Below are 23,396 nucleotides of genomic sequence, written 5' to 3' on the forward strand. Positions count from 1 at the left end.
GATGTGAAGAAACATGATTAAGCAAAATATATACAGGTGGTTACAAGGAAACTCTATTTTGAAATAACACAAGATTTTGACATTACATGAAGAACAAAAACAATCAAAACAAGACATTTACCTCGAACATATACTCACACTTTTTAACTTTGCAACAACATTGTTCTAAAGTCACTGAAGGAAAATCTGGTTCAAAGCATCAGCGACATGCTTCATCGCTGGTCGTTTCTCGGGACTAATACTAACACAAGCCATTGCAACCTTTAGCACAGCTATGACCTCTTCTTCAATCTCTGTGTCTTCAGGCACCAAATATGGATCCAAAATGTCTGACATCTCTTTCTTCTCATCGATACACATCTGTATCCACTTCACTATCTCCATCTCTGTTTTACCAACAAAAACAATCGGTAACCTTCCGGTTATCATCTCCAGCAAGATGACTCCGAATGAGTACACATCCCATTTCTGAGACGGCTTCACCGTTGCCTTCATGGCTTCAGGAGCCTGGTAGAACGAGCTCAAGTTTGCAAGTGGACCAATCGATGAGGCGCTCTTGTTTGATGATGGATGGTCAACTGTTGTTGTTTCCAATGTTCCTGCGATGCTAGAGAGGTGCATGAGTCCAAAATCCGAGATGCGAGGCTCCATGTCTTGTCCAAGCAGTATGTTGCTGAGTTTTAGAGATCCATGAACGTACTTCTTGGGGCTAAACTCGTGAAGATACAACAACCCTCTCGCGATTCCTCTCATTATCTTTAACCGAACATCCCAAGCCAGAGGCTTGAATGACACCATACTTGGATTGCCTAGCAACCAAACAAAAGCAAAAGTTGAGTTATAAGTTTTAACACAGAGAAACGATCTGTGAGTATTGCCTGTAGTTACCGTTTGTTCGGTTATTTTGGTTCAGGTACTTTCGGTTTCGGTTTCGGTTTATTAGGTTTGGCCACAATCCCACCAAAGTTAACCGGAAAAAATGAGTCAGTTCATTTTTCAGTTAATTTTGGTTTTTAATTTTATTTCCGTAAATAACCAATCTTTTTGTTTTTGGTTAGAATTCGGCACAATTTTCTAAAAAGTTTGGATATTTTCGGTTAAATTCGGTTTTTGGTTATTTTTGTTTAGTTCGGTAACTTCGGTTCAGTTATTTTTGGTTATTATTATTTTTTTCAGAAAAGACCGAAAAGCGAACCGAACCAAACTGAAAACCGAATCATTTCTCAAAACCCTACCAAACTGAACCGAACCGAAATTTTCGATTTTCGGTTTGGACAAAATCCGCAGGCCTATAAACTATATTATCATAAAGGTATGCATACTTACCGTGGAGTGCATTGGCAAGACTTCCGTTAGGAATGTAGTCATAGATGAGAAGCTTCTCCTCCACAGACCAATAATAAGCTTTAAGGCTAACTATATTCGGATGCCTCAGCTTCCCAATAGCTTCCACTTCCGTCTGAAACTCCTTACATCTCTGCGATCCTCCTTCTCCCAATCTCCTAACAGCAACGGTAACTCCATCTTCCAGCACAACTTTATACACAATCCCGTTCCCGCCTTTCCCAAGCACGAAAGCCGAAGCCTTAAGCAGCTCATCCAAATCCAACGCCATGTGTTTATCCAGCAGAACAAGATCATGCTGCGTCTCGAGATTCTCAGAAGAAGGCGACTCTGAACCATCTCTCCTGAAACAAAAGGAGGAGCCTTTCTTTTCTTTACATTCTTTCTCCAACACGTGGCCTTCCTCGTCCACGGTGTTGCGGCGCGAGCAGAGCTTTAAGTAGCAGCAGGAGAAGAGAAACCCAACGATGCAGATACCAATGACGTCACACACCACAATTGCAATAACAGCAGATTTGCTTAAACCTCCTCCTCTTCCTCCTTTCTTGGACTCTCCTTCTGGTACAAAAGGATGAGATGTTGGAGAGTCTTCTGGCAAGCAAGGATCCTTCAAAGGAGGACCACACAGCCTCGGGTTCCCCAAGAAAGCTGTTGGTCCTCTGTTAACCAGAGCTCCAGTTTGCGGGATCGGTCCACTCAAATTGTTATGAGCTAGATCAACATAAACTTTCTCAGGCAAGCTCCCCAAGCTCGCTGGAATCGAGCCGCTAAACGAGTTATGAGACAAATCAAGAGTTCCTTGCAGTCTACTCAAGTTACCAAGATCATCAGGAATGAGACCGTTGAGGTTGTTGTAAGAAAGGTCAAGCTTCTGCAACAAACCCAAAGCACGACCAAACCCACTAGGGACAGAACCGGTGAGGTTGTTCTGGCTCAAACCCAAGCTTCTAAGCCTCTTACACTCCAAAATCGAATCCGGGATCGGCCCATCAAGCCCATTACGCGAAAGATCCAAACTTTGGAGGAGCTTGAGGTCGCCGACCTCTTTTGGGATCGACCCGGATAAGGAGTTTCCGTAAAGGACCAAACTTTGGAGGCGCTGAGCGCGGAAGAGCTCGAGAGGTAAGGTCCCAGTAAGCTCGTTGCTTCTGAGGTTTAGATGGCGGAGGTTAGAGAGCGAGCCCAGAGAGGAAGGAAGGTGACCTGAAAGTTTCTTCTTTGGGATGCTGAGAGAGACGACGAGGCTGTGATCGTCGCACGTGACTCCGTTCCAAGAACAGGGGGTTTGATTCTCTGAGTCCCAGTTGGTTAAAGACCCGTCTGGATCTCTCGAGAATGATTGCTTGAGAGCTAAAAGAGCGTACCCTTCGTCGTTTAAAGCGTTCAATTCGCCGTTGAAGTTCAAGATTAGGAGAAGCAAGAGTAGCAGCGATCCCACCGACATTTCGAGAAGAAGTTAGTGTTCTTGAGAGAGAAGAGAGACGAAGGAGATTGATTGAGAGAGAAGTGAGAGTGTGAAGGCATAGGAGAGAGTCGAGAGTCGTTGAAAATGAGATTCGGCTTCCACACCTGGACCATTTGGACTCTGGTTTCTTCTGCCTATTAATATATCCACATTTTAGTTATTTATGTTTTTATTAATAAAAAGATGTGTTGTATTTGTCGGTAAAGTAAATTAAAAATCAATGCTGAATTGTTTAAGGTATAAAGAGAACGATGGAGAAAAACAAAACTTGAGAATAACGATGACAAATGTACTAAAGAGAAAGTCTTGCGGAGATATTCATGCACTTCTTTTCTACATTATATTTCTTCAATTTTTCAAGAAACTTTTAAAATTCAGTATTTATATGGCCCTAAAATCATGCATATTTACTCCCTACCAAAAATATCGTGTACAAAATTGTTTAAAATATATATTTTGAATTTTTGAATATATTTTATAAGTTAATAATGATAAATTTTATACTTTAAAATGAATATATTGAATTACTATTAGGTTGTAATTATTATAGTAGTTATATAGAAAATGATATATTTCTAATCCAATTTTCTTAATATATAAGAAATCTGAAATTTTTGTAATTTCGAAATAAAGGAAATATCAGTTGTAAACTTATATATTTATAAAATGTGTTTGGTTGAGATGTACCTACTGTATATAGCTTTAGTTACTTTCTACAGCCCTAAAATTTACCAACCATGATTTATTTAGATTTTTTTTAACTAAATAGAGAAATATGATGACAAAAAAAAAACTAAATAGAGAAATGTAAAGAAATTGTTGTAGAAGACATATCTTGAAAAAATAGTATTTACTGAGTTATAGAAAAAAAGATTTGTTATAAATATTTTTTTTTTCATTTGATTTCTACAGATACATCAGACTACATAAAAAATTATACAGATTAAATACAGTAATATTTCTATAACTACATATAACCAAATCATCCACATGGTTGTATAGAAATTGTCATTTTACATTAGGTAATTAGATAAGGTGGTGGGACACTGGGCCGTTTTCGCTGGAATCAGGTGGCTTCAGTAGTCTTTCTTTCGGCTCGGCCATTCTCAGTCACGAGTGAGGCACGTGGTTCGAGTGAAGGCTAGGGGTTCATGATCCTTATTCCTTAACGGTTAGTATATACATATATATTTTAAAGTAGAAAATATGATTCTTAACGGTTAGTCAAATTAAACTTAGTTTGCAGTAGACAGGAGTAAGGAGTAAGATGAAGGAGAGAAAGTCTCTAATTAATTAACCCTATACTTATACTTTATTCGTATTGAAAGTAGTAGAGTGATTAGTACGGCTCCATGATGATCCCACATTCTCTGTATAAACTACAAAAGGGAACACCTTTATGAACTATGATGTCCCTCTTTCTATTTTTCCAGCCGTTAACATGTATATTCAATTGATCAACTCAGAGAAAAGAGTGAATCATTATGTTTACAGCTGTCTAGCTCCTCCGAACGTAAATCACAATCACAACTAATAATGTTTCAAGGGTAAATTTTTATGGTGATGAATTATATGAAATCATGGATGCTGAGATATAAGAAACTTCTTTTAATAATTTTTTTTTTTGAACAGCACTTCTTTTATAATAACTAAAAAAATTTCAGATAATTAATCACATGAATGACACCAGAAAAGTTATAACAATTCCAGTATGATTGAAGAAAAGTGTTGCTAAAAGAGATGTCATACATTGAACAGACATGCCTGGTGTGTTATATCAAGCTTTGCTTTCTTATCATCTCAATCATCTATACCACCAACACTATAAATTTATAGTATATGAAACTAATACTATCAGTCTTTAAGAATAGTAAAAGAACGTAATTTGTTTGAATAAATATTTGACTACTATTTTTGTATCAGTAAAAAGACTTTATAGTGTGTCCCATGCATGGAGCAGCCAAATGTGAGTATATTAGAGAAAGGTGTAAGCGCAGGCTCCGAGTTTGGCACATGCAAAATTAGGAGCGTGTGTGCGTGAAGCTAGCCGTTGCCGTCGACCACCTAAGAACATTATTACTAAATTACGCCTTCCATAAACAACGATGTACATATCTTCGTCATGATTAAATCCCTCGCAAACATCCTCGAACATATTTTCAAAAAAAAAAAAAATCCTCGAACCTGGTTAGCCAAACTTTTCACCGTTTCGAATATCTTAAACCGGACCGAACTTCTCAGAGGCTAAGAGCTACCAAACTATTTTAGCAACCCGGAAGGTTTATCTTGAACGGTTGAACCCTTCTAATCTCAAAATTCACGTTACTGTGTTATTTATTTAAATATTTGGTTATACGCTGAAAAATTCTGATGCGACTGGGATTCTGAGTGAATGAGTCCAAGCGCCTCGTGACCGTAAGGTCCTAATGTCGTAAACTTTCTGTACATTTCATCTACTCCAAAATCTCTAATTTGTCAGAAACCTATGACTTGAGTAATAAAAATGAACACGTTACATTTCTGTCTATAGTACTATCATATATTTCATATATATATTAGAATTATATTGTTTCTGTGTTACAAAAAAAAGATTTCTATTGGTATAGATTGTGATTATCTCTAAGAGAATATATTTAGATAAGTTCATAGCTTATGTTGTACTTATCTAGCTAAGATCTCATATGATCTATCTAACTATCTCCTGTATATATATTAACCAACATGTTAATGAAATACTCCAATTCACAATCTATCTATAATTTCTCTAGTTTACTTTGCAAGTATCTGATGTATAACCTATATGTATGGGAATCTATCTGGTGGTATAAAAGATTGGTTTCTTTGTGGAGCATAAGATCATCTGCATCGCTGAAATCTCTTATTATTATAATTATAATTATTTTTTTTTATTTAAAAAAAAAATAAAAAACACACAGCATACGTTTTTTTATTGTGCACACTTTGTATACGGTTTATTCCAAAATCGTGGACCCCCCTTTGGAGACGCGCAGAGACCGCGATGCAGATGCTCTAAAGACACTAATTTCTCTACGCAACGCCTCAAATGTAGGTAAAAAAATATGACCATTACTATCAAATAACGCCTCAATGACTATATTATATTGCATAAAAGTCCCCTTTCCATGCAAGAATATTATCCGAAAATTAGGTTGGCGGTATAATAAGCGGTAGTTATGGTACCGTTCCTGACGATGTTGAGCATCATTAGTCGGGCGTAGAGGACGTTTTCGGGTGCGACAAGAGCACAATATCCCTCTGGAATATTAACTCCAAGACCGCATGTATTAGAGCTAAGCAAAACTGTTTGTAAGACGTTGAGCACTATTCGAAATGCACCGTATGTATCCGTCAGTACTTCAACGAGTCTGGTGGTTGAGCCGCCACATGTTAGGTATACAGTGGCATTCGAGACAGGGTTAGGCGTTCCGTTGAATCTACAGTACACTACATCGTCAATTATGACTTGGTTAATGGTGTAGCCAGCGATTGTAAGGCCCTGGGACGGGGAAGAGAGTGAAGATATAATGATAAGTATGGAGATGAGGTAAGCATTTGATTTCGCCATTTCTTTTTCCTTCTGAGTTTTGAATCTGTTTTATAGAAGAGTTTTGAGTTTTTGTGGGAAAGAAGCATATGGAAACGGTTGTTTATATATAAGATCGGATGAATGACTAACGTATGATATGAATTTGTAATTAATATGTTTGTGTTTAGTTTACGTGTACGAGATAGTTTTGAGTTACTAAAGAGTGTTGATTGCTTAAAGAAGATCTCCAAGGAAATGTGTTCCTTTAAGAAGAGTTTTCATCATATATATTAACAAAGCGTAATTAATGTGAATTTGTTCAAGTAAACAAGAAATGATGTATATGCATGGTATGCAGTCTAAAGATATTCAATCCCTATATTTATCCCCATAAAAAAAAAAAAATATACAATTCCTTATATTCTTTTTTTTTGAATTATACAAGGGTATCATGGCTCCCATAGAAGTGAGTCCATACTAGCCATATGTTGGTCTCATGTCTCTAGCAATGTCAAAATGTTGATTTTCCAGTGGTTAGGACTCGAATTCTGATGGCTTTAAATATTGGGTTTTCTCCTCAAGTTAATCACCACCAGGCCACGAGCCCCGGATAAACCAGGCCACGAGCCCCAGATAATTCCTATATTCAGACATCCTTGAGAAAGAAAAGTAAGCTTCGTCGGTTATTGAATCAAAGCAGTAGCTGTTTGTTTCTACACCACAAAAGAAGCGGAAGAGGAGCTATGTCCATGAAGACTCTGCGACCGTCTCTTCTTGTGGACTCACACTTCTAATGTGGTCCAACAAGCCATGTCACTGCGGTTAACCAAGCAAGCCACCATTCTTAATTCACCAGAGATGTAATCAGACCACTACTGATCCTAGAAAAACAAGACTGGTTTAATACATTTTAAAGGCATGATTTAATTGGGTTACTTACATGTCCCCAGCTATCTATGCCTTTCACTACAAGAAAACAGGGGGATTCTGATGGCCGAAATCGTCAGAAATTCGTCGGAATAGACTGATTCCGACGAATTTCTGACGAACCTGTCCGTCGGTATCGTTTTGTCGGAAAAAAAAAATTCGTCGGAATTTCGTCAGAACTTCCGACGACTTTCTAACGAATACCGAGAAACGTCATTCTGACGAACTTCCGACGATATTACGATGTGGACACACGAGACCAGAGTTCATCGGAAAAACTATGTACCGACGGAGAACATTCCTCGGACAATTCCGACGTAGTGGACTCCTCGGTATATTCCGACGGACGTTGGTTCGTCGGAATATACCGACGGACATTTGTTCGTCGGAATATACCGACGGATATTTGTTCGTCGGTATATTCCGACGGATATTGTTTCGTCGGTAAATTCCGACGGATGTTGGTTCGTCGGTATATTTCGAGGAACCGTTGTCCGTCGGTATATTCCGACGCCCAAAGTTCGTCGGAATATACTAATTTTAAAAACGAATTAATGTTGCATTTTTATATATATTTTTATATTAAAAATTAATTAATAAATTAAAAAAATCAGAAATTAAAAACTAATAATATTATAGAATTTAAATTCATACAAACCGAAATAGAAAAAACATTCAGAAAGTTTAAAATTCATACAAACCGAAATAGAAAAAAAAAACATTCAGAAAGTTTTAAAAAGCCAAAAAAACTAAGATGAACTCGAAGACATCAAACGATCTAGCTTCTGCATTATCTCGGTGTTGAACTTCTTCTAGGATGCCAACTCAGCAAGGATAGTGGCAATCTCCGAACGGATATTGGCATTCTCAGAAAGGATAGTGGTGTTCGGCTCCTCCAATGCCCCAATCCGTTCATCTTTGTCATGTAGCTCCTCGAGAATCATGGGATCGGCATACGGAGCTTGCGAAGAAGATGCCGGATACGAAGAAGCACGGCGGGCCAACTCAACTAAACGGTCTCCTTTCCTTTTAGGAACCGCCTACAAAAATATTTAAAGTTAGTAAATAGGGACAAGTTAGTAATCGACATTATAAAAAAAATATATTAATAAAAAAAATTACCTTTTCAACCATCTCATTTATTTGCAATAGAGACATGTTGGTTGAAGCTCCCGTAGAATCGCCGTCATCAGAGAGAGGCTGAGATTGAGATACTATTTCAGCTTCCACCAAATCAACGACACCTTTGATCACGGGGTCCTGAATTTGACCCGTCGTCTTGTTAGTGTGAGCCACCTTAATGAGTTGGAGACGATCAACGGGATTACCGTCATTTGCTTCGACCTAAAAAACCGCCATTATTAGCCAAGGAATATATAAAATATTTATTTAAAAAATATAAAGATAAATAATAATAAAAAACTTACAAGTTCATCCTCCTTAGTAGACATAGAGCAAGCGCCGAGATTGTGCACATACATACCTTTCCCGCCACGATCGTTCTTCCGGTTCTTGGAGTTCCTAGAAGACGTCTTTGCAGTTTCTTTCTTCTCCCAATGAGCTATCAACTGCTCCCACACCGTCCCGTTGATGACCCGTGGCCTCTTGTTCTACTGCCAAACTGTCTTCCACGCGTTTATCTGCTTCGTATAAGAGTCCATGGCCTTTTCGTTGAATTTCTTATGGACTGTTTCCGTAAGATCGGAGTGCCAGTTGAACTTTTGCTACAAAACAAACATAATTTAATAAGTAAATATATTTAAAAAAATGTAAAAACTTAAAAAAAATGAAGAGTTACTATACCGCAAACTGACGAAACCACAACTCTCGTTCGTCGGAAGGGATCACACTCCACTTTGGATATCCAAAACGGAGCATGGAGTACATCATCTGGTTGATGCTCCGGCTAATGCCATTTTTCGACTTGGTGAACCTTTAAAAAAAATACAAGTTAGCAAGTTAATTAAAGGAAAAAAACATAATGGTACAAATAAAAAAAATACTAACCAAGTGCTATGTCCTCGTCGTGGGTTGGGTTGGAGAACCGGGAGATGCTCTCGACCTGGTTGTTGAACCAATAGTTGATCTGGCATGACCCCCGGTTCTTGTTGAGCAGCAGCGCTAGGGGCAGCGGGAGCTGGAGCGGGAATATATGCGGGAACCGAGTTTTGTTCATGAGACGATCCCGATGCACGGGAACTGCTCACCGAACTACGTCGAAGACGGGCTGCGGGGCGGGGTTCATCCTCGGCCCTAAAAAAAGATTAATACATCAAAAATATTTTCAAATCATTTCTATTTTTAATGTTTTCATTTATATATTTACAAAATGTTTTATAAACGTTTAAAAAAAAACTATTAAACCTTTTATTATACATAGTTTATAACTAGAAACTTATAAAAAATAATAAAAAATTTAAATTTTTTTATTATACATGATTTATATATATATATATATGTATACACAATTATAAAAAATTTATAAATGTAGAAAAATGTTGTTAAATATTTATAAATTTTTTTTAAAAAATGTTTTATTATATATAGTTTATTAGTGGAAACTTATAAAAAATTATAAAAAATTTTAAAATTTTTATTATACATGATTTATATATATATATATGTATACAAAATTATAAAAAAATTATAAATATAGAAAAATGTTGTTAAATATTTTTAAAAAATTTTAAAAACGTTTTATTATATATATTTCATTACTGGAAACTTGAAACACGTTTTTAAAAATCAAAAAACGTTTTAAAAATATTAAAACGTTTTGAATTTTAACAAAAAAAAAATTCCAAGAAAAACTAAAACAACAATCCAAACAACAATCATAACTTATATATCCTAAACTATACATTCAGTCCTAAAATTTTCAATCAAACAACCTAAAATCTGAGATCTAACTTCCAAAACCCTAAACAATTGATATAAAAGAAGGTTTGGGATGATTCTTACATGATTTGGGGTTTGGGGAAGAGATATGAGGGTGAGAAGAGGATTCGCCGGTGAAGAGAGGTGGAGAAGGGCCGGAATCGCCGGAGAGATGGAAAAATTGCCGGAGAGAAATCGTTTTGAGAGAGAGGCGGAAATAACGAAGAAGGAAGAAGAAGGGTTATTATATCAGAAAATTCCGACGGACACGGGTTCGTCAGTATTCCGTCGGTATAATTAAAATATACCAAATGGCGATTCGCGAAAATTTTTACGCGGTTTGGTTCTCCCGGGCAAATTGGATTTCCGACGGAATGTGTCCATTAGTATATTCCGACGGAATACTGACGACTTCTTCCGACGACTTAGTGTTTAGGGTGTTTATTACAAGTTTCTAAATGCAAAATCCATATCTTTGATAACATATATAGTATTTGCATAAAGATTTAACAATAAAAATGTTTTTGTAACACGATTTTACACAACAACATTTTTTGTAATATAAGATTATATGAATATGATTGTATAAGTATATGAGTGTTAAGATGAGATGTTATGAAAACAATGATATGCATACATAAATATTTTAATGAGTTGTTATATTTGAACGGTTGCGATCTAATACTATACTAAACACTTATTATGTGTTATTTTCATAGTTTTGGCACCCGAGGGTAACTTATGTAGCACACCTATACATATCAATTATACAAGTATTAGTAAAATATATAACATTAATTAATTATATTGGTAAAAAATTATGAATAGATTGACATACCTGATCAGCTTGCGAACCAAGAATGAAGGGATCATAATATTGAAGTTTCCGCCGCGAATGAATGTATGTAACACCAAACGCATCAATCTTCACTCCTCTATCTGGAGTGGTGTCATACCAATCACAATAGAATACTACACAACGCAATCCAACCATTCCAGGAAATTGGATTTCCAATATTTCTTTTATGTTGCCGTAGTAGACATCGTCACCGGAAGAAGATGAAACACCAGCATCATATGTTATTTTAGAATGACCTTTCCTTGTGAATGCATATACTCGCATACAAAATTTAGGATATGATTTGACCACATAGTTTGGTTCCTACACAAATTCGCGTATCCAATCATCGAACACAAGACCTCTGGCCAAACCATCATTCACCTATAAATTAAAAACATATATGATTGAAAAGTTAATTAGTTTATACTCCCTCCGTTTCACAATGTAAGTAGTTTAGAATAAAAACACTAATATTAAGAAAGTTGGTACTTTAAAAAAAATAATATTTAATTAATTAGTTCAACCAATTATAAAAAAATTAATATTATTTGATTGGTTACACTATATCCAATAAATGTAAAAGTTATCTAGATATTTGAAAACTACTTATATTTTGAAACAAAAAATTTTCCTTAAACTACTTACAATAAGAAACGGAGGGAGTATTAAATTTAAACTAATCATTTGCATAGGGTAATATGGTATATGACTCACATAACTACGAAGCCACGCAGCAAATCCGTTATCTCTAAGTTGTCGAAGCTCATCTTCTGTTGCATGCCTGTGAGTCATACGCAACTCTGCCATATATACATTATAAACAAAAATATTATCAATATGAAATAAATTTATTGAATATTAATCTAACAATAAATGAATAAATATTTTTACCTCTCATATTGTAGAACATCTTCACAGTTGGTGAGCAAATATGTTTGCAAATGAGCGTGCTCAGTGTCCGTAAGTCTCCGCTTCGTGAATTTTCCACTAAGTCGTCCTATTTTCTTGAACATGCTTGGGACAGTAACATGATATGTTGCTCTCTCCCCTCTATCATCATGCCGAGCAGGTCTTCGGTGTTTTGTATGCACTTCTGGTGGAAAATAATTTTCAGCAAAGATTGCAGTTTCTTCATTGATCACCTGTGCCACTATAGATCCTTCCACCCTGCTTTGATTTTTGACCATCTTCTTCAGATGATGCATATAACGCTCACAAATATACATCCATCTATAATGCACAGGACCACCAAGTTCTAATTCTCTTGCGAGATGAATAGCAAGATGTTCCATTACATCAAAGAATGATGGAGGAAATATCTTCTCAAGGTTGCACATGCTGACTGGTGCGTTTGTCTTCAAATTATTAATACCCTCTTCAGTCACTACTCTGCTGCATAAGTCGCGGAAGAAAACACTAATCCCTACATAGATAAAAAACATAATTTTCGTAAGTATTAAGTTTTTATAAACATAATTGTTAAATATAAAAATAAATTAAATTGTAAAAATATAAGATACCCGCAATTGCTTCATGAACATTACGTGGCAATAATGCTGAAAAAGCAAACGGAAGGAGGCGCTGCATAATTACATGACAATCATGACTCTTCAAGCCAGTAAACTTTCCTTCGCTTCTATCAACGCAGTTTCCCAAATTTGATGCATATCCGTTAGGAAAGTTCACTTTATCTGTAATCCAATCAAGAACTCTTCTTTTCTAGCACCATCCAGCCGATAAATGGGAAAAGGGGCCGTACCGTTCTCATCAACGTGAAGTTCAGAACGATCACAGATATCGACTAAATCCAACCTTGACTTCAAATTATCCTTTGTTTTACCTTGGATGTTAAAGACTGTGTTCATCAGATTGTCGAAGAAGTTCTTCTCAATATGCATGACATTTAAATTATGCCGCAATATATGACTCTCCCAATATGGCAGATCCCAGAAAATATTCTTTTTGTGCCAGTTATGTAGCTCTCCAACCGCACTGACTCGAATGTTTTCATGTCCACCTACATATGGCGTCCTTTCTGCATCAAAATACCTAAACTGCTTCAACAAATCTTTCCCACTAACTTCCTCAGGTGGACCATCAAACACCTGCTTGTTCTTCGTAAACGAAGTCTTACTCCTGCGGTATGGATGATCAGGTGGTAGAAATCGTCTGTGACAGTCAAACCAACACGTTTTCCTTCCGTTCTTTAGTTGGAAAGCATCTGTGTCATCTTGACAATATGGACATGATAGCTTCTCATGTGTTGTCCATCCAGATAACATACCATATGCTGGAAAGTCACTTATTGTCCACGTAAGTACTGCCCGCATCTGAAAGTTTTCTTTGCACGAAACATCGTATGTCTCAAAACCATGCGCCCATAGTTGTTGCAACTCATATATCAGTGGTTGAAGAAACACATCTAGTGATCTTTTAGGATGATCTGGCCCGGGGACGAGAGTTGAGAGAAACAAAAACTCTCGTCGCATGCACAAACTCGGCCGTAAGTTGTACGGTGTCACAATAACTGGCCATAGAGAATACTGTCTTCCATGCTTTCCAAATGGGCTGAAACCATCAGTAGATAATCCAAGATAAACATTTATTCTCTCTTCCGCAAATTCTGGATATGTTGACTGGAAATGTTTCCAAGCCTTCGCATCTGAAGGATGTCTAATCTCACCATTTGTGGAATGCTCTGCATGCCATCTCATTGCTTTTGCTGTGCGCTCACACTGATACAACCTCTTCAATCTTTCCGTCAAAGGCAAATACCACATTCTTTTGAATGGGATCGGAACTCTTCCCCCAATCTCCTGATAACGAGGTTTCCCACAAAATTTGCATACATTCTGTGTCTCATCCGCTCTCCAGTAGATCATGCAGTTGTCAATACATACATCTATCACTTCATATGGTAGTTGAAGACTGGAAACAAGTTTTTGAACCTCGTAGTATGAACCCGGTGCAAAGTTATCCTCATGTAGAATACCTTTGACAAAATCAGTAATCGCATCCATACATTCTTCAGCCAAATTATAGTCTGTCTTAATACCCATTAATCTAGTTGCAGATGATAAGACTGAATGACCATCTCTACAATTTTGATACAAAGGTTGTTTTCCTGCATCCAACATGTCAAAAAATCTCCTAGATTCGGGATTTGGTTCTTCCCCTCTATAATGATCATGTACCATCTGCTCAGTACGTACACCATAATCTATATCCGTTCTAGATTCTTCTAACCTAATATCAGGCTGAAGTTCACTAACAGGCTGAGGTTCGTTAGTACTACCATATTCATAACCAGTTTCCCCATGAAGGTACCAAACTTTATAATTACGTGAAAACCCTTTCATATACAAATGAGTCCAAACATCAAATTCTTTTATAACCTTATTATTATTGCAAGTAGAGCAGGGACATCTTAACATACCACTTTTTTGCATCCGGTTGCTGTTGAACAAACCTCATGAATTCTCCAATCCCTTGAACGTATTCTTCCGTAAGCAAATTGGTGTTCGGATCCAAATGAGGTTTATCCATCCACGAACGATAATAAACTTCTGAAGACATGATTTTCACAGAATTGTTATGACTAAAGAGTATGAAGAGAGAATGAAGTGTGAATGAGTTGAATGAGGAGAGGTTGTATTTATAGAAAATTGCTTACGGCCCTCCGACGACTTTCCGACGAAATTCCGACGGATGTAAAGCAGTCCGTCGGAATTCCGTCGGTATTGTCCAATCTCAAACGGCTATACAACGGTCATATATATTTGTCGGCAACGGTCACATGGTTCGTCGGAAATTCGTCAGAAAATTCCGACGGAATACCGACGACTGTACTGTTAATCGGAATGTCGTCGGAAGTTCGTCGGTATATTCCGACGAATTTCCGACGACTACAACGGTTACATTTTTTATCGGAATGTCGTCGAAAAGTCGTCGGAAAATTCCGACGACCCATGTTTCGTCGGAATTCCGTCGGAAATGGCCGACGGAATTCCGACGACTTCAAATTTTTGGATTTCGTCGGAAATTGGTCGGTAATCCGTCACAAACGTCCGACGACATTGATGTCTGTCGGAACCTCCGTCGGAATTCGGCGTGTTTTCTTGTAGTGTTTGGACAGTAGACCTAATGTCTGCATATTCAAAGATTGTTAGAACTTGAGAAAATTTTATACAAAATTAAAATGTTGTATATTACTTGCCATGTTCAGGGCAATAACTTAGAGCTATCTGCCTTAGATTTTCATTGCCATCTCTGACCACCTTTTTGTGTCTGATGACAAATACAGCAACCTATCCAACCTACAAAGAAGGAAAATGGAGTACCATTTAACAAACTTCATTTCTATGAGACGAGTCTGAAACAAACGGCTTATGGCTCCAAGGGACTTACCACTCCAAAAATTGCACCGGAAGCACCAACTGATGACGCTTCGTTGAACAAGTAGCTCATTGTTGAACCTAGAACTCTTAAGATGGTTTCTGTAAGTGAGGAAACTCGAAACAGAGAAATGTAATCATCCACATCAAAGCAAGTCGATGAGCCATTTAATTACTTGCAACAGCGGCGAATGTCAAGTAAACGGCAAGAAATCTCTTTGGGCCACCTAAGCTCTCAGCAGTTGGTCCAATAGAATCCAAAGACAAAGAGTAGCAATTTATCTAAACAAAAGAGAAATAGTTTAGCCATTAATTAGATGCAACTTGTGCTATATACATCCTGTTATGAATATGAAACTTTTAAGCCTCCCTTTTAACTCATAATTGTCAAGCATCTTTTAAATGCAAAATATCAAACCAAAAGACATTATTTTTTCCTATCTGTAGTAGCATATGAATGACGAAGATGATGACCCATCAGCTCTAAACTGGAGAAAGCTAAGATCCATTGAATAGAATGAGTCTTTGGTATCATGAAAACTCCACATATACTAGAAACGTTTATATTCCACAAGCTCTAAACGATTTCATGAAATCTTACTTCTTCTATTATTACATAGAAAGAACAGTGTCATTAAAGAAAAATACCAAGAAAAGGAAATCCCCTTACGTAAAAATTAGCAATGAGAAAAAGACAAAAATAGCACTAAATCAAGTTTATGTTCTCAAACTAGTACTCATGGTCAAAAGTCACAAAAATAGCACTTAATGTTTTATCAAAAGTCACAAACTTAGGGTTTAGAGTTAAAAGGTGGGGTTTAGGATTTAGGGTTTAGGGTTTAGGGTTTAGAGTTTAGGGTTTAGATTTTAGGGTTTAGGGTTTAGATTTTAGGGTTTAGGGTTTATAGTTTAGGGTTTAGGGTTTAGAGTTTAGGGTTTAGGGTTTATGGTTTAGGGTTTAGGGTTTAGAGTTTAGGGTTTAGAGTTTAGGGTTTAGGGTTTAGAGTTGAGAATAGAGGTTTTGGGGATAAGATTTCAAATTTTGAAAAATAAAAAAAATTAAAATTTTCAAAGTATAAACTTAGAAAGATGCTATTTTGTTCATTTTAGTTTTTGAGTGCTATTTTTGTGATATAAACTTAGAATGGTGATATTTTGGAGATTTGCCCATTAGCAATTTACCGGTGTCCTAATTTATTTTTGTATTATTTTCTCAGCCGCTTTGGTAACTAGCTAGGTCTTAAAAAATAACCTTCAACACCTCTCTCTCTCTCTCTCTCTCTCTCAGCAACTAAAACGATCATGGTTTCAGATGATATCCCTACGGAACTCAACCTCAAGATATTGTCAAGATTGCCAGCAAAATCAATCGCTAGGTTTCGCAGTGTGTCCAAGCAATGGGCATCAATAGTTGATCGTCGACAATTCAAAGACTTGTTCCTGACCAATCCTCGTTGTCTCATCCTCGTCTCATATTCGCCATCGAAGAAAATGGTGTGTGGAGCATCTTCTCGCTGTCTCAGCATCTGACACCATACGAGAAGCCTTCTTCGTCTCTTGTAGTAACCCCCGAATTTCATATGAAGTTCCCTCCAGACGATAAGTGGATCTTTCGTCGTGATAACGGACAATTCGCATGTGGCTATGCCTCTGGTTTGATCTATTTCTACGGTATGTGGACCGATAAAAATGAAGTGCCAGTGATATGTAACCCTAATACTGGACGGTACGAGACCTTACCTTATATTTCAAGGTACAGAAGGTCGTATAGTTTTTTTGGGTTTGATCCGGTTGAAAAGCAATACAAGGTATTGCACATGGCTTATCCATGTTGTCCTAATGATCACAGAGTTATGACATTAGGAACTAGAGGAATGAGGTGGAGAAAGATCCATTGTTCATTAAGACTTGATAATCTGAGTGAAGGGGTATGCATTAATGGGGTTTTATATTACTTAGGTGACACGTCTGAGTGTAAGGAAAAGATTAGGGAGAAGTCTAGTTTTGCAATAGCTTGCTTTGATATCCGGTCTGAGAAGTTCAAGATTCTTTATCCGGAAAGCTTTTGTGAATTGACAAACTATAATGGTAAGTTGGGTGTGATTTACTATGATGATCTCACTCATGATGCTGTAGAGTTGCGGCCTTGGGTTCTAGAAGATGTGGATAAACAGGAATGGTCGAAATATTCCTACACTTTGAGGGGTGCATAAACTTTTCCCCCATTATGCCTCCGTGGTTGGAGTGATTTCGACTGGTGAAATTGTTTTGTCAATGGCTGATTATACATCTACCCAACCGTTTTATATTTTCTACTACAATTCTGAAAAGAACACCAATTGACGTGTTGAAATCCAAGGTTTCGGAGAATACCTTGAAGCTTCAAAGTGTAGAGTCTACGTCTTTGCATGCAAACGATTGTAGTAGATTCTACTCTTTTGCACACCATGTACAAGATCTTAATGTAAAGGATCCAGAGCTACTCAAGTCAAGCATCGACTCTCCATATTTGAAGAACGAAGAAGAGTATGATGGTGTTTCTTGTTTTAATGGTAAAAGGAAGAGGAATAAACCAGATGAAAGCAGGAGGAGAAAAAGAAGAAAGCAGGGGAAGAGCAAGAAGAAGAAGGTAGCTAGCTAGGAGAAGATAGAGGCCCTGTTCGTTTGTACATCTGGAAGATGCATCCAGATGGTCCATCTAGATCTTTTATCCAGATGCTTCATCTGGGTGTTGTTCGTTTCTTCATTTCATTCATGCATCCAAATGAAACATTTGAATGCAACTATGTTCGTTTGCTTTTCATTTTTTAACTTGCATCTGCATTCAGGTGGACTTGTTAATAAAATGACTATAATATCTTGTTTTATGTTTCGGCGGAAAAATATCATTTTTACGGTTTTGGCGAAAAATATTTTTGCGGAAAATATTTTTGCGGGTTTTGAGGAAAAATGTGTTTTTGACAAAAAAATGCATTTTTGTGGTTTTGATGGAAAATACGTTTTCTAGGGTTTGGCGGGAAATATGTTTTTGCGGATTTGGCAGAAAATGTGTTTTTGAGGAAAAAGTGCGTTTTGCGGGTTTGACGGGAAAAGTTTTTTTCGTGATTTTGGCGGGAAAAATGCATTTTTACGGTATTTGGCGGGAAATGTGCATGTTTGCATTTTTGACGGGAAAAATGCATTTTTGCGTTTTTGGCGGAAATTTTATTTTTGTGGTTTCGGCGGAAAAATACGTTTCCCAGTTTTGGAGGGAAAATACATTTTTCCGGTTTTGGCGGGAAAATACCTTTTTCCATTTTTGGCGGAAAAATATGTTTTTTCCAGTTTTGGCGGGAAAATGTGTTTTCTAGTTTCGGCGGGAAAATACGTTTTTTTGGTTTTGGTGGCGGGAAAATACGCTTTTTCTGTTTTGGCGGAAAAATTCGTTTTTCTGGTTTTGGCGGAAAAATACTTTTGGGGTTTTGGCGAGAATATACGTTTTTTGGGTTTTGGCGGAAAAATGCATTTTTCGGTTTAGGCGGGATAATGCGTGTTTCCGGTTTTGGCCGATAAGTACGGTTTTACTGGTTTCGCCGAAAAGTGTGTTTTATGGAAATGTGTGTTTTACGTTTTTTAAGGAAAAACGTATTTTGTGGTTTTGGCGGGAAAGTGTGTTTTTCAGTTTTTGCGGAAAAATGTATTTTTTGGTTATGACAGAAAAATGTATTTGCAAAAAAATAAAATTTACGGTTTGAAAATAATATTTTGATTTTAAAAGTTCATTTTTGTCATTTATCATTTTGGACTGAAGTAGATGCATCTGCAACCCGATGCACCATCAAGACTCACCTTCGTTTGAGTGAGAATTTAATGAATTTTTAAAAGTTCAGCTGGGTGATTCATTTGAATGTAACATTAAAATGCACAAAACGAACATCAATTTTGCATCTTGTGAGCAAACGAACAACACCATGCATCACCTAGGTGACCAAACGCACAGCACCAGAGACGATCATTAGAGTTAGGTGTCATTTTTTCATTAGAGTTAGGTGTCATTTTTGGTGTGTTTTCATTTATGCGTTTTTGCTCTTTAGTTATGTAACCCCTCTCTTTATAACTATTTTCATAAATCAAGTTTTCTTTTAGTTAAAAAAAAAAGGAAAGAAGAGTGTCATCTCAAATATTCTGATTATATCAGTTATGAGCCAGTTAGTGAATGTTGAATTGATGTCTCACTCTCACTATTAAGACATTGATCTTTTGCCAAAGCATAGATTAACAAGGATTAGCATGAGTGTTTCTTCTTTATTCACAAGCGAGCTTGGTGTCAAAGCTGCTTAAGCAAATCGCAAACGCTTGAAACGCTGACAACGGATACCTATAATCCATCGTGAACATATCTTTCCCCACTTTACCAAACTGCAAGATCACTTTCTCTTGCTCTGGATGAGACGGTGCAGCCGCCGCTGCTCCTTGTGTCGGCGGCTGTCTCGCGGCGACAAGCTGGAAATTCTTAACCGACGCGACCGTCACACGTCCACGAAAATTCAAACACCAGCACTGCAACTGCTCGTGCCACCTCGGCTGCTTGTTCTTCAACACCAACGGTCTGAAACTCGTCTCTTCTTGCTCCTCCTCGCATGGTGCTACTACTCCCAACTCCGAGAATCTAGAGCTGCTGAAATCTACTGAACGGTAGTCCAGTGATGACTTGGAGAACGAGATGTTACTGCGGAACGACTCGTCGAGAGGGTTTGGGAGGAGTTTATCCGGTTGGTTTGGGACAGAGCCGCCTGGTTCGAGGGAAGAAGCTGGGATGGAGTTCATGACGCAGTGCATTCTCCGTGGCCCGCGCGTGCCCAGCACGTTGAGCTCGTATGTGATTTGAGCTATGTTGTAGCTTCCGGATGGGAGTTTGGGAGATACTCTTTTGGAGTGGAACATGCTTCTGCTTGTTTGGTCGGTGATGAGTGCACTTGAAGAAGATGGTGTGTTTTGTGGTGGTTGTGTGTCGTACACTAAGAACTTTGTCCCGAGAAAGTTTGATCTGAGGGAAAAAGAAACTTTCAGTAAGCGAATATATAAAAAGTAGCAAAACTATTTAAGAGAGATCAAAACGAACCTGAGCTTTCCGAGGTATGAGTTGCTTGATCTTGAGATGTTATCAGCATCCATGGAGATAATGTACTCTGTCCGAGTAGTTCTGCGAGTTCGTTTAGCTGAAAGAAGAAACTTCCCATTCTCCACTACTAGAGATTGAACAAAAAAAAACATTATGCACAACTTAGTCTTTAGCCATGAACTAAAGTAAGCATGGGCAAAAAAAACCGAAACCGAAGACCTAACCGGAACTGACCCGAAATAACAGAAACCGGAGAATAACCAAAACACTCAAATATATAAATATATTAATTAAATATACATATAATATAACCAAATATATATAATTTAAACTGTTAAAAGTATCCAAAAATATCAAAAAAATACAAATTATCAAAAAATACGCTAACTGCCTGAAACTATCCGAAGTATACGGATACTTTTATCCAGAATATCCAAAATATTCCCTTTTTTTGGTTATCTGGGTTTTTCGGATATTTTGGGTAATTATTCCCCTACCTGAACTACCCTATACCCAAAATACCCGAACCCATACTCGGAATGCCCTGGGCTAAACTAAAGTGTATTCAGGAACAAACAGCTATTCCTGAGTTAACAAGAAAGCGTACCAGGACTTAAACAAAGAAAAAGATGAAACGTTAGCTTTGATTTATCCCGTTTAATGAAACACTGAATCATCGTATCACGCGGTCCTGGCTGGAAAAGGAAACTTCTTTCATCAGTAGCTTGAAACTTAACAACATCACATTTACAAGTTGTTGTGAGGGAGGGAACCTGTTTGAGGGAAACGGGGAAAGTGAGCTTCCCACAGATTTCAGGACATAAGACGATCTCTTGGCACATAGCTCTCCAAGACCGACAAACGAAAGCACAAGCAACTACGTGTTTCCTTGCAGGCCAGTTACTCTCACTCTCCTCTAGTCTTTTGATCACGTCGAAGAGCAGCTCCGGAGGAAGATTAGCCCATCTGCTTGTCTGAACTATCAAAGGTGACAAGAGGTCGCGTGAAGACGAATACTCACAAGAGCCCTGAGATTTCCCTTTGTGAAGCCTGAAATCGAAACTCCTCTTGGACAAGCTCCCAAGCCCATCTCTCAAATCTTGAACAATGCTCCTAAACGACATATTCTCTTTGTTTGTTAAGCTCAACTCTAATTGCCTAAATCTGAAAAAGAGAGTCCATAAGAAGAAGAAAAAGGTTATAAAGCTAGGCAACTATGAGTCACCTTCTTAACAAGTAAGAAATTAAAGTAAAAAAGAGCCCAAAATAAAAGAAAAGTGTAGGCCAAAAGAGAAAGAAGATTTGGCTAAAGCATAAGGAAAGAAAAGATTACACAACATGCTCCATAAAGAAACTAGGCCATGTCTCTAACATAGTAGCTTTTACTCAAGCACAAACCTTTTTTTTTCTTTATGAAATAATTAATTATCAAAGATAAACTGACATCAGTTCACCAAATGCAACATCCAGATCAGATAACTGAGTAGTTGGTAATATGAGGAGTCAATTTGATAAATAAGAGAAGGAGAAGGGGTAAAAGGATGAACCTTTCAGACAAGTAGGTGATATAACCCAGAAGCTTAAATCACAAAGTCCACCTAACTTTTAAGATTCTCCGACCAAACCCAGAAGCTCAGCAAAAAGTAGAACAGAATCTGGTCTGGTTCAAGAACTCGAACTCTCCGGAGATCACAAGGATTTTAGCAGATCCGTAGCTGACTAAGTCTAAAACAAAACAACCCATAAAAGTCAAAAGAGCAACAAAAAAGAAAGAAAGATAAAGTCTTCTTCTTTTGATTGGTTTCTCTTTTCCTCTCTGCTTTGTTTTCCGGTACTACTCAGGAGCGTTTCTTGATTTTTCTTTAATAGTTCACGAGGCAGCAATAAAATAATTAAAGAATAGTTTTTTTTTTACTATCAAATTTATATGACCATTTTTATATTTGTTTTTAAAGAGGGGCTCGTAAGAAGTGGACATTGTGAAGCATTATTGTCCACGAGGCCGCTCGATCTACGCCTCGCATTAAGCAAAGACCCAACTATCATTTGACTTTCTTCACCTTTTATGTTTTGTTTTTTTTTTTAACTTTTTAAACCTTTTAAGTTTTAACCAAATCGTTATTGAAAGAGATTTAACACCGCTAAACTTTGAGTCATATCACTGAATACAAATCACTTGGGTGGTGTTATATATATTTGTTTACAGTATATAAATCTTAAACTAACATATATTTGTTAAAGTTTCTTCAGAAAAAAATATATTTTGGATGGTTGGTAAAAGTATGTTTAATTGTCTATGCCTTCCTTGATCCTTTTTTTTTTTGTAAACTGCCTTCCTTCCTTGATCCTTCTCCAGCATAAACATGCACGCTAGCATCCAAGAAGCAATCTGAAGCTCCACATCATCTTTTTGGATACACTATGAAAAATGAAATGCAAACCTATCCACATGTAACTCGTCTAAGAAAATCATTTTCATCTTCAAAATTAGTTTGACGTGATCTTACAAGGATATTTGTTTTTTTTAGTTCAAAAACCTTCTGTTAAACACTTTGATGAAATAAATACATCTTAAAGATTTTATTAATAAAAGGTCTTAAAAATCACTCAATCAGGAATCTCACAAATAGTTTCGTTTCATCTTTTGTAGGACAATTTAAGTATTTGAGCTTAATATATATTTTTGAGAGCAAAAAAAAAAATGTGCGGAGTCACTAACAAATGAGACTAGATCTAGAAATGTAATCCCTCCGTTCCCAAAAGTAAAATGTTTTAGAATTTTTACTTGTTCCACAAAGATAGATTTTCTATATGTTTAAGACACTTTTTTATACTTTTAAGAAACATTAAATGAAAATATTTGAATTGATTAAATTTTATTGGTGAAAAGTTATTGGAAA

General features: G+C 37.0%; 3 protein-coding genes and 1 pseudogene across 3 annotated transcripts; 1 reads left to right on the forward strand and 3 right to left on the reverse strand.

Moving 5' to 3' along the window:
- LOC106398796 (receptor protein kinase-like protein ZAR1) lies at window positions 1-2,973 on the reverse strand. The gene is made up of 2 exons (XM_022703690.2): window positions 1,327-2,973; window positions 1-809 (listed from the first exon to the last, which is right to left on the reverse strand). Exons 1-2 carry the CDS (start codon window positions 2,786-2,788, stop codon window positions 172-174), a joined length of 2,100 nt encoding a protein of 699 aa, XP_022559411.2. The 5' UTR covers window positions 2,789-2,973; the 3' UTR covers window positions 1-171.
- A 503-nt stretch (window positions 2,974-3,476) lies between these two features.
- On the reverse strand, window positions 3,477-6,700 carry LOC111206302. The gene is made up of 2 exons (XM_022702859.2): window positions 6,011-6,700; window positions 3,477-4,873 (listed from the first exon to the last, which is right to left on the reverse strand). Exons 1-2 carry the CDS (start codon window positions 6,393-6,395, stop codon window positions 4,785-4,787), a joined length of 474 nt encoding a protein of 157 aa, XP_022558580.2. The 5' UTR covers window positions 6,396-6,700; the 3' UTR covers window positions 3,477-4,784.
- A 9,795-nt stretch (window positions 6,701-16,495) lies between these two features.
- Window positions 16,496-18,189, forward strand: LOC106398797 (annotated as a pseudogene).
- A 1,354-nt stretch (window positions 18,190-19,543) lies between these two features.
- On the reverse strand, window positions 19,544-22,410 carry LOC106397100 (tubby-like F-box protein 10). Its single transcript, XM_013837656.2, has 5 exons — window positions 22,044-22,410; window positions 21,270-21,660; window positions 21,104-21,191; window positions 20,497-20,623; window positions 19,544-20,421 (listed from the first exon to the last, which is right to left on the reverse strand). Exons 2-5 carry the CDS (start codon window positions 21,618-21,620, stop codon window positions 19,680-19,682), a joined length of 1,308 nt encoding a protein of 435 aa, XP_013693110.1. The 5' UTR covers window positions 21,621-21,660; window positions 22,044-22,410; the 3' UTR covers window positions 19,544-19,679.
- Window positions 22,411-23,396: the final 986 nt, after the last annotated feature.

This window comes from Brassica napus, chromosome C5 (assembly GCF_020379485.1).
Source record: "Brassica napus cultivar Da-Ae chromosome C5, Da-Ae, whole genome shotgun sequence".
Classification (NCBI taxonomy): Eukaryota; Viridiplantae; Streptophyta; class Magnoliopsida; order Brassicales; family Brassicaceae; genus Brassica; species Brassica napus.

Bases quoted from the DNA above. Each gene is read 5' to 3' on its own strand.
- LOC106397100 (XM_013837656.2), bottom strand. From the start codon at position 21,620: ATGTCGTTTAGGAGCATTGTTCAAGATTTGAGAGATGGGCTTGGGAGC. The intron at 21,192-21,269 runs GTTCCCTCCCTC...TTCCTTTTCCAG, and splicing joins TCCCCGTTTCCCTCAAACAG to CCAGGACCGCGTGATACGAT. The intron at 20,422-20,496 runs GTTCGTTTTGAT...TTTTTCCCTCAG, and splicing joins TCATACCTCGGAAAGCTCAG to ATCAAACTTTCTCGGGACAA.
- LOC106398796 (XM_022703690.2), bottom strand. From the start codon at position 2,788: ATGTCGGTGGGATCGCTGCTACTCTTGCTTCTCCTAATCTTGAACTTC. The intron at 810-1,326 runs GTAAGTATGCAT...TTTGGTTGCTAG, and splicing joins TCTTGCCAATGCACTCCACG to GCAATCCAAGTATGGTGTCA.
- LOC111206302 (XM_022702859.2), bottom strand. From the start codon at position 6,395: ATGGCGAAATCAAATGCTTACCTCATCTCCATACTTATCATTATATCT. The intron at 4,874-6,010 runs GTACCATAACTA...TAATGTTCTTAG, and splicing joins GCTCAACATCGTCAGGAACG to GTGGTCGACGGCAACGGCTA.